At 36.5% G+C, this 10956-nt stretch overlaps 1 protein-coding gene across 1 annotated transcript in view; it reads left to right on the top strand.

The window, feature by feature from the left end:
• The window catches only part of ROCK1 (Rho associated coiled-coil containing protein kinase 1), a 147998-nt gene that overhangs the window by 93404 nt on the left and 43638 nt on the right, over positions 1 to 10956 (top strand). Inside the window, exons 13-16 of the mRNA XM_007448612.1 lie at positions 968 to 1016; positions 5487 to 5622; positions 7801 to 7892; positions 7983 to 8229. Coding sequence (XP_007448674.1) covers positions 968 to 1016; positions 5487 to 5622; positions 7801 to 7892; positions 7983 to 8229 — 524 coding nt within the window. The remainder of the gene's footprint in view (positions 1 to 967; positions 1017 to 5486; positions 5623 to 7800; positions 7893 to 7982; positions 8230 to 10956) is intronic.

A 10956-nucleotide genomic window follows, 5' to 3' on the forward strand; every position in this document is an offset into this window, starting at 1 on the left:
TGAGGGAGGAAGATGAGTCAAGGAGGATTCCCAGGTGGAGTGCTTTACTTTGGGACAGGAGAGGAGAAGCAGATTCGTATTGTGGGAGGGGTCGCCAGGCAGAGGGAATTAATTTAGCTTTGGACATGCTGAATGAGCTATTTGGTAAGACATCCATGTGAAACGTTGCATGTACACATTTGAAGCTCAGAAATAGGTTTAGAGCCCCAAAAATGAATTGTGATGGAGCTAATAATACACTTTCAGTTTATCTCAGATTTTTGCCCAAGTTGCCAAGTGGTGCATTTACTGCTTTATATATGCCACCTTTCCCTTCATTTACTTACTCATATTAAAGGTTAAATGGTTAATCTTTGTGTAGTAGCAAGTATTGCATGAGGGAATTCAGGGATCCTTAATCTAGAATCCATAGACCTCTCCTAAAGCATCCATGGATGGAATTCAAGGTCCGTAAACTTGGGTGACAGAAATGAATCTTTTCTGTAACCTTTAGCTGAAATTCAGCATTTTCTTTAATTATGAACACAGTGAATAATCCACAGTTATTAGCAGTAGCTGTGAATTTTTTATTACCAATAGAAATCACAAATATCTTAGAATGCAGTTGTTAATTTATCTCTAAATACCGTTTATGCTCATTACTACTTTAAAATTACTGCTGCTAGATCTTATTTAATATATTAATAAAATGCATATGTTAGTGAATCATACTTTTTTAAAAAGGTTATGACTGTATTTCAGTATAATTTTGGTTTCTTTTAATCCTATGTATTTTATTTTATGCTTTTAAAATATTATTCTGAGAAAATGCCATAGACTTCACCAGACTGACTGCCAAAGGGATCCACAGCACACACAAGAAACGTTAAGAAATCTTAGCTAAATGGAAAAGTAAGGAATGTGGTGTTTCACCCCAAGCTATAAAAAGTAAATATATCTGTAATCTGTATTGCTTTTGCTTTTACAGAACTTCAAACATAAAACTCGACAAGATAATGAAAGAATTGGATGAAGAGGTACTTTTTGTTTTCTAATCAGAAGTTTTCCTTTTTGAGACTTTTCCCTCTTTCAGATTGTTTTCTGAGAAAATTATATTTGAACTTTATAGGTTGCAATACAGAACAGGACCAAAGAACTATGATGAAAGCCTCACTTTGGAGCTGCAGGTTCAAGTGAAATTAGATTATACTTTAGTTTCTTTTGTGTGGTTTTATTCTAGTACCATGTTGAAAATTTAGTACATAAATTTCAGTTCAGTGGTTCTTAATAGTGGAAAGGTGAGAAAGGAGCAACAGATCAGAAATTGAATCTGGAACTGTAGCAGAAAGAGACAGACAAATTCAACTGTTAAGAACCACTGAACTGAAATTTATGTACTAAAATTTCAACATGGTTCTAGAATATGAGTAAACACACTACATTCTCCTTCTCCTCTTAAGTTTTTTTATGTTACAGTTGACAGTTGAAGCAGAAATTACAGCAGTCTAATGTGGTTCTCCATGTATATAGAAGACATTTTTATGACAATTATAAATGGGTATAAAGGGAGGTAAGGTTTTACACTTTAATCAAACTGGTAATATGCCAACACTAGTAATATAATGTAATACCTAGAGCAGCCACTGATAAAAATTATACAAAGAGATACACTTAAAAACACTAGTAAATAAAATAGAATTCCAAAAAATGTTCAAGTAACCTACAGAAAGACAAGAAGGAAAATATGGGACAAAACAAAATGGAAGGCTTAACTCTAACATATCAGTAATTATATTAAATGTAAATTAAATGCAACATCAATTAATATAGATTGTCAGAGCAGATTTTTTAAAATTACCTACCTGTATGCTGTCCACCAGAAACTCTCTTCAAGTGTAACAATATAGCCAAGTTAAAAGTAAGATGGAAAAACACATCATGTAAGCATTAGCAAAAAGAAGGCAGCAGTGGCAATATTGATATCAGGTAAAGTAGACTTTAGGACAAAGAAAATTACCAGGGGCAGAGGCACATTGCAGAATGACAAAAATGTCAATCCTCTGAGAAGACATAACATTCCTAAATTTGTATTCATCACACAGAAGAGCTACAAAATATGTGAAGCAAAAGCTGATAAAACTGAAAGGAGAAGTAGACAAATCTGTGATTACTGTTGGAGACTTTTTAAATACCACTCTCTAGACAGGATCAGCAAACATGTAGGAGAACTCAGCCACACCATCAGCCAATAGGATCTATTCAACATTTGTAGAACCCTCCACCCAGCAACAGCAAAGGACACATGTTTTTCAAGCACTCAAGAAACACACACCAAGATAGACCACATCCTAAGCAAACTTCTCCAGATTTCAAAGAATTAAAATCATACAGAGTGTGTTCTCTGACCAAAATGTGACCAAACCAGAATGAATAACAGAAAAGTATCAGGCAAATCTACAAACACATGGAAACTAAACAACACAGTTCTAAATAATCCATAGGTGAAAGAGTCTCAAGGGGAATGAAAAAATACATTGGAATGTTAATTATATCTCATAAAGTTCTTTTTCAAAGTTATGGATCTTCATCTTTTAAAAGTATTTGAGGGCTTCCCTGGTGGCGCAGTGGTTGAGAGTCCGCCTGCCGATGCAGGGGACATGGGTTCGTGCCCCGGTCTGGGAAGATCCCACATGCCACGGAGCAGCTAGGCCCGTGAGCCATGGCCGCTGAGCTTGTGCGTCTGGAGCCTGTGCTCTGCAACGGGAGAGGCCACAACAGTGAGAGGCCCGCAAAAATAAATAAATAAATAAATAATATTTGAACAATGAAAATGAAAATAAAACATCAAAATTTGTGGGATGCAGCTAACATGTGCTCTAAGGGAAATGTATACACTAAATGTTTACGTTAGAAAAGACGAGAAGTCTCAAATCAGTTATCTAAGCTCCTATCTCAGGAACCTAGAGAAAGAAGAGCAAAATAAACCCAAAGCAAGGAGAAGGAAGGAAAAATAAAGAGCAGAAATCAGTGGAATTGAAAACAAAAATAATCGAGAAAATCAGTGATAATAAAAACCCAGCTGCTTGGAAAGATCAACAAAATTGACAGTCCTCTAGCAAGATTGTCAAAGGAAAGAAAGGACACAAATGATCAGTATCAGGAATTAAACAGCATATTCCTACAGACTCTACAGATATAAAAAAAAAAATTCTTAAGGAAATACTGTAAACAGTTCCAAACAAGTAAGTGTAATATTTAGGTAAAATGGACTAATTCCTCCAAAAATACAAACTGCCACAACTCACACAATGTGAAATACATTATTTGAGTAGCCCTATATAACTATTAAAGTGAATTCATAATTTAAAAGCTCCCCCCAAAATTAATCTTCAGGACAGATGGTTTTACTAGAGAATTCTACCCAGTGTTTTTTTAAGATTTTTTTTTTTGATGTGGACCATTTTTAAAGTCTTTATTGAATTTGTTACAATATTGCTTCTGTTTTATGTTTTTGTTTTTTGGCCCCAAGGCATGTGGGATCTTAGCTCCCTGACCAGGGATCGGACCCCGCACCCCCTGCATTGGAAGGGGAAGTCTTAACCACTGGACCGCCAGGGAAGTCCCTATCAGGTGTTTTAAGAAGAATTAACACCAATTCTATGCTCTCTCTTCTAGAAAATATAAAAGAAGGGAACATTCCCCAGTGAATTTTATGAGGCTAGAATTACCAAGATACCAAAGCCTAGCAAAGACAGAACTACAAAGAAAACTATGGATCAGTATCCCTCAGTCATGGCCAGCTGATTTTTGACCAAGGTGCAAAAGCAATTCGGTGGAGGAAGGATAGTCTTTTTAGCAAATGGTGCTGGAGCAATTAGGTATTCATAGGCCAAGATATGGACCTCAACCTCAGTCTCACATCTTATGCAAACATTAACTTAAAACAGACCATAGATTTAAATAGGGACATAAAAAATATAAAACTTCTAGGGAAAAAATAGGGGAAAGTCCTTGGGACCTGCAGCTCGGTGAAGAGTTACACATTACACCACAACTATGATCCATATAAGGAAAAAAATTCAATAAATTGGACTTCATCAAAACTTGCTCTGTGAAAGACCCTGATAAGAGGATAAAGATCTGTAGACTGGAAAAATGAACTGTTGTTACACACAGCAACTTGGATGGATCTCAAGGATATTTTGTTGAATGTAAAAAGCTAATCTCAAAAGGTCCATACTGTATGATTCCATTAATATAACATTTTCAAAATGGCAAAATTATACAGATGGGGGGCCTCCTGTTATTGGTTGCCAGGGATATAGGTGGTGGGAGAAGTGAGGGATGCATGTGGCTATAAGTAGTGGCTGGAAGGAGATCATTGTGCTGATGGAACAGTTCTGTGTCTTGATTGTGGTGGTGGTTACATGCATCTACACATGAGATAAAATGACATCGAACTACACATGCATGCTTTATACCAATATCAATTTCCTGATTTTGTTATTGTACCATTGTTAATAATGTAACTATTAGGGGAGACTGACTGGTAGGGTACATGTACTGTCTTTGCAACTTCTGAAATGTAGAATTTTAAATTTCAATATTTAAAAATGAAAAAATAAAAGAATGATAAAATCTTACAATTGGAAAGATTTTGGATGATCTCTGTCAAATTTTACTAAATTTCTCTGACAGCATCTTACTTAAAAGATGGATTTCACTTAAAAATGGAAAAGCCCAGAAAAGCACACACTATAAAGGAGGTTTGTCCAGTGTGGAGTCTTAAAGATAAAAATGAAGCATCAAAAGCAGAATATGCTGATAGTGGTAACTCAGAAACAGAAGATAAATTTTTTTAAGTTGTGGAATTTGGAGTATTTTTTTTCTTTAACCCTCCCCTCCCCTTAGTTTCATTTTCTAAAATATTTCTTTCATTACTTTTTAATATGCATTAGTAGGTACATAAATAGAACATCTTAGGAAAGGTAAGTTGTTACAGAGATTGGGAGGGGATTAAGGGAGACCTCATACAGGGACTGGTGAACTTACTATAAACACTGTAACCTTTGGTATCATTTGAGTTTTGCACCATTTAATTATCAAATATGTAGTTATCTGATTCCTTTAATATTTCATGTCTTAAACTTTAGGATTGTAAATAAACCAAAATATTGGTAATATAATACAATGTGTTCATCTTAATGTGTTTGAATACAGTGTGTTTGACCTTAGTCTGACAAGATTCATAGGGTTTTTTATACTCAAGGATTTTTTTTAAATCTCTGAAAATTTTGTATATCTAGTTAAAATAAGGGGATTCTCACTGTTTTCTTCTAAGGCAAGCTAATTCTACTATTAGAAAGTTGTTGTTGTTAGGAAGTGTTATCTGATTTTGAAACCAAAATATCTATCTTAAGTAATTGTGTACTTTTTTAAAAAAGAACAGAGTATTCCCTTGAATAAATGAGAATTAATTGTAGTGGTAACTTCTCTCATAATTTCAGGGGAATCAAAGAAGAAACCTAGAATCTACAGTATCTCAGATTGAGAAGGAGAAAATGTTGCTACAGCATAGAATTAATGAGTACCAAAGAAAAGCAGAACAGGAAAATGAGAAGAGGAGGAATGTAGAAAATGAAGGTAAATTGTTACTTCCTTTGAAAAACACTGGAATTTCTAACACTATCTTGAGGTCTTCGTCTTGGGGTTGTTTTAAATTTAGTGCCTGTTATATATTTTTGAAGCCACAGTCCTAAGACACCTCATGAGCTAAATACCCATGTCCCAAAATTTATTTATAACGTATTAAATTCAGTAGTAATGTTTTAGCTAGATTAGTGATTTTTATCCTTGTGTGTATATTGGAATTTCTTGGGAAACTTCAAAGAAAACTAATGCCTAAACTTCAGAAATTCTAATTTAATTGATCTAGACATGTAGACTGGGCATTGGTATTTTTAATAAGCTCTCTAGGCACTTCTAACAAGTAGCCACATTTTAGAACAACAAGACTAGAATTTTTGATATTAGTGTTACAAATTTAAAATAGCTTTCTACATCCTTTGATCCAGTGATTTCACTTCTAGAAATTTATTTCACATACACTTGTGCACATGTATACTGATATAGAAACAAAGCTATTCATTTTAGAATTGTTTAAAATGGCAAAAATTATAAACAATGTAAATGTAATCAGTGGTATAATAAATTTTAGTATATATGGTAGAATACTATGCATTTTATAAAAGAATAAAGTATCTCTTGGGCTTCCCTGGTGGCGCAGTGGTTAAGAATCTGCCTGCCAATGCAGGGGACATGGGTTCAAGCCCTGGTCTGGGAAGATCCCACATGCCGTGGAGCAGCTAAGCCCATGAGCCACAGCTACTGAGCCCACTTGCCACAACTACTGAAGCCCATGATCCTAGAGCGTGTGCTCCGCAACAAGAGAAGCCACCGCAATGAGAAGCCCGTGCACTGCAACGAAGAGCAGCCCAACTAGAGAAAAGCCCTCGCGCAACAATGAAGACCCAACGCAGCAATAAACAAATTAATTAATTTAAAAAAAAAAAAGAATTTAGGGCTTCCCTGGTGGTGCAGTGGTTGGGAGTCTGCCTGCCGATGCGGGGGGTGCAGGTTCATGCCCTGGTCCGGGAGGATCCCGCGTGCCATGGAGCGGCTGGGCCCATGAGCCATGGCCGCAGGGCCTGCGTGTCTGGAGCCTGTGCTCCGCGGCTGGGGGCGGGGGGCTACAACAGTGAGAGGCCCGTGTACTGCAAGAGGAAAAAAAAAAGAAAAGAATTTAAAAATATTTTTTAAAAAAGAATAAAGTATCTCTTTATAAACTGTTATAAAAGAATCTCTAAAATGTATCTTTACCGAAAAAAGTACAGATTGTTTAAAACAAGATCGCTTATCTGTGTATATTTGTGTGTGTGTGTGTAGATATGCATGTGAAAACGTATATATATTTGTGTTTTTATATATTAGGGTATGGATACACAGACTATCTTAGGAAGGATATGCAAGAAATTAGTAATAGCTGTTGCTGGGGAGGAGAGCCAGAGGGGCTGGGAGACGACGTGGAGGGAGAAAGACTCATGCTATACTATACACCATTTGGTACCTTTTGAATTTTGAAGCATTTTATTTATTTAGTTAGTTACATCTTTATTGGAGTATAATTGCTTTACAGTGTTGTGTTTCTGCTGTAGATCAGCTGTATGTATACATATATCCCCATCCCTCCTCCCCCGTGAGCCTCCTTCCTACCCTCCCTATACCATTCCTCTAGGTCATCACAAAGCATCGAGCTGATCTCTCTGTGCTATGCGGCTGCTTCCCACTAGCCATCCATTTTACATTTGGCAGTGTATATATGTCAATGCTACTCTCTCCCTTCGTCCCAGCTACCCCCCGCCACCCCACCCTGTGTCCTCAAGTTCATTCTGTATGTCTGTGTCTTTATTCCTGCCCTGCCACTAGTTGAACCATTTTAAAAATAATTGAACTAATCAAAGATTTGTACTATTCAAAAATAGGTAATATTAAAATTAGCTTTATATAATTTCACTAATAGATTAACCTTTATGAAAGGAATAAAAGAATTTAAAATATTACAGCAGTGGATACATCTGTTTTTTCATTCTGTACTATAAAACAGTGCTCTACTTTTTGATAAATTTAAAATGTAGGTACTTCCAAGTTGGAATATGGACCTAATATAGCTGACTTCTATGGCCTAAGACCAAATTTCATTTTTTAAAAGGGATTTATATGTTTCCTCTATGAAAATTTACATATTATTCCTTCATTTTCTAGTTTCTACATTAAAGGATCAGTTGGAAGACTTAAAGAAAGTCAGTCAGAATTCACACCTTGCTAATGAGAAGCTGGCACAGTTACAAAAGCAGGTAAGTTTTTGGAGTGACTTTTTTTTTTTTTAATCAAAATAAGTTTGTGTTTTTGTAAAAAACTATTTTCTTGCTCTCTTTTTTAATTAGCTAGAAGAAGCCAATGACTTACTTAGGACAGAATCAGACACAGCTGTAAGATTAAGGAAGAGTCACACTGAGATGAGCAAATCAATTACTCAGCTCGAGTCTCTGAATAGAGAATTGCAGGAGAGAAATAGAATTTTGGAGAATTCCAAGTCACAAATGGACAAGGATTATTACCAGCTACAAGCTGTATTAGAAGCTGAACGAAGAGACAGAGGTCATGATTCTGAGATGATTGGAGACCTACAAGGTAATATTTTTTCTTACTCTGGTAAAATAGACATAAAATTTACTGTTTTAGCCATTTTTAAGTATACAGTTCAGTGGCATAAAATACATTCACATTGTCATGCAACCATCACTACTGTCCATCTCCAGAACTTTTTTTATCATTCCAAACTAAAAAATCTATACCCATTAAATCTATACCCCATTTCCCACTCTCCCCAGCCCCTGGTAACCACCATTCTACTTTATGTCTCTATGAATTTGACTACCTCATAGAAGTTATTATTTATCCTTTTGTGTCTGTCTTATTCCAGTTAGCTTAATGTCTTCAAGATTCATCCATGTTGTGGCATGTATCAGAATTTCTTTCCTCTTCAAGGTTGTATACTGTTCCATTGTATTTATACCATATATACCACATTTTGTTTATCAATGGAAGGTAATTTTTTAAATTTATATATGTTTTTTAATTTATATTTTATTTTTAATTGTAGCTAAAAACATAAAAATTACCATCTTAATTTTTAAGTATATAAGGTAATATATTTTTGATCATGTTGTCCTCATAAAGAAAATGACCTTGGCCCCCATACACTGTTGATGAGAATGTAAATTGGTGCAGCCATTATGGAAATTGCCAAGATAGGGAAACAACCTAAATGTCCATCAACAGACGAAAGGATAAAGAAGATGTAGTATATATATACTACAGAGTATACTACTCAGCTATTAAAAAAAGAATGAAATTTTCCCATATGCAGCAACATGGATGGACTTGGAGAGCATTATGCTAAGTGAAATAAGTCAGAGAAAGACAAATACTGTATATCACTTATATGTGGAATCTAAAAAGTACAGCAAACTAGTGAATATAACAGAAAAGCAGGCTCACAGTTATAGAGAACAAACTAGTGGTTACCAGTGTGGGGAGGGGCAATTAAGAGGTACAAACTATTAGGTATAAAATAAGCTACAAGGATATATTGTACAACCTGGGGAATATAGCCAATATTTTATAATAGCTGTAAATGGAGTATAACCTTTAAAAATTATGAATTACTATATAGTACACCTGTAATTTATATAATATTGTACATCAGCTATACTTCAATAAAAAAGAAAGAAAATGACCTTGCTAATACTGGAAATGGTTAGCATTCTTTCTGTTTCAGGATAATTTGTATCAAATTGTAATTTCTTCACTCTCTCAGGCACCCTTGTGATGGAGGTAATGTGAATATTTCCAATTTTACAGCCAGTTACTGAAAAGTTAATTTTTAATTAATTTATTTTTTGGCTGCATTGGGCCTTTGTTGCTGTGCACGGGCTTTCTCTAGTTGCAGCGAGCGGGGCTACTCTTTGTTGCAGTGCCTTCTCTTGTGGAGCACGGGCTCTAGGCACACGGGCTTCAGTAGTTGTGGCTCGTGGGCTCTAGAGCACAGGCTCAGTAGTTGTGGCGTATGGGCTTAGTTGCTCTGTGGCATGTGGGATCTTCCCGGAGCAGGGATTGAACCCGAGTACCCTGCATTGGCAGGCGGATTCTTAACCACTGCACCACCTGGGAAGTCCCTGAAAACTTATTATTACTATTATTTTTTTTCAGTACGCAGGCCTCTCACTGTTGTGGCCTCTCCCATTGCGGAGCACAGGCTCCAGACGCACAGGCTCAGTGGCCATGGCTCACGGGCCCAGCCGTTCTGCGGCATGTGGGATCTTCCCAGACCAGGGCACAAACCCGTGTCCCCTGCATCGGCAGGCGGACTCCCAACCACTGCGCCACCAGGGAAGCCCTGAAAACTTAATTTTTAAAAGTGCCCAATTCACAAAAGTCTTACTCAAAGTGGAACTAACCAGGCAGAGAAGATTATCACTGTTAAAACCTGGGAATTCCTCATGCATTGTTGGTAGAAATAGAAATTAAACTGCAGAAAGGGAATCCCATTGCAAATAAAGAATTCGGTACTTGGAAAGGTTAGGACTAGAGATATCAGCAGGCTTTGTGGTCTAAAAGCTTCCTTTTAGACTCACAAACTGGTCATGGTAATAAAATCATTTTGTTTTCAACAAGATTCCTGGCTTCCACTTCTCACATTTTTTTCTGTTTCTGTCAGCATCAGCATCCATACTACCTAATCAAAACAGATATGCACAGAAGTTGCCAGATCTTTCAGGGAAAAGTAGGGGGTGGGATAGTCCATTTTAACCTAAGTCACAGGATGTGAACATAGTTTGGGGTCTCATGGGGCTTGATGATTAGCTGTAATTCTGTGGAGAGAGGTCGGGGTCAGTTTTTGGACTTTGGAAACAGAAATTAGGATCTCCCATTGGTTCTTAGCTGAGGAGTGTTCTGCAGTCTTATTTCTCAGGGACTAGGCTTAAAATAGATCTGAATATAACCAAGAAAGTATCCTCATTATATGTATTAGAAAAGCCTCATACTCCACTTCCTTAAATTGCTTCTCTAGGCCTCTTCATATACAGCTTATGAGCTGTGTGCAGGTCACTTCTTCTGCTTTATTTATAAACCAAGAAGATTAGGTGACCCCTATAAATTCTTTCAATTCTAAAATTCTTTAAGTCTGTGATTTTCCAGATAACGCTGAGCTTGAAGTGCTTGCTTTCGAGGACGAGACCATCATTATGTGTTCATCAACGATGGTTTTTTTTGTTTTTTTTTTTTTGCGGTACACAGGCCTCTCACTGTTGTGGCCTCTCCCGTTGCGGAGCACAGGCTCCGGACGCGCAGGCT

The sequence above is a fragment of the Lipotes vexillifer genome, unplaced genomic scaffold (genome assembly GCF_000442215.2).
Source record: "Lipotes vexillifer unplaced genomic scaffold, Lipotes_vexillifer_v1.1 scaffold168, whole genome shotgun sequence".
Classification (NCBI taxonomy): domain Eukaryota; kingdom Metazoa; phylum Chordata; class Mammalia; order Artiodactyla; family Lipotidae; genus Lipotes; species Lipotes vexillifer.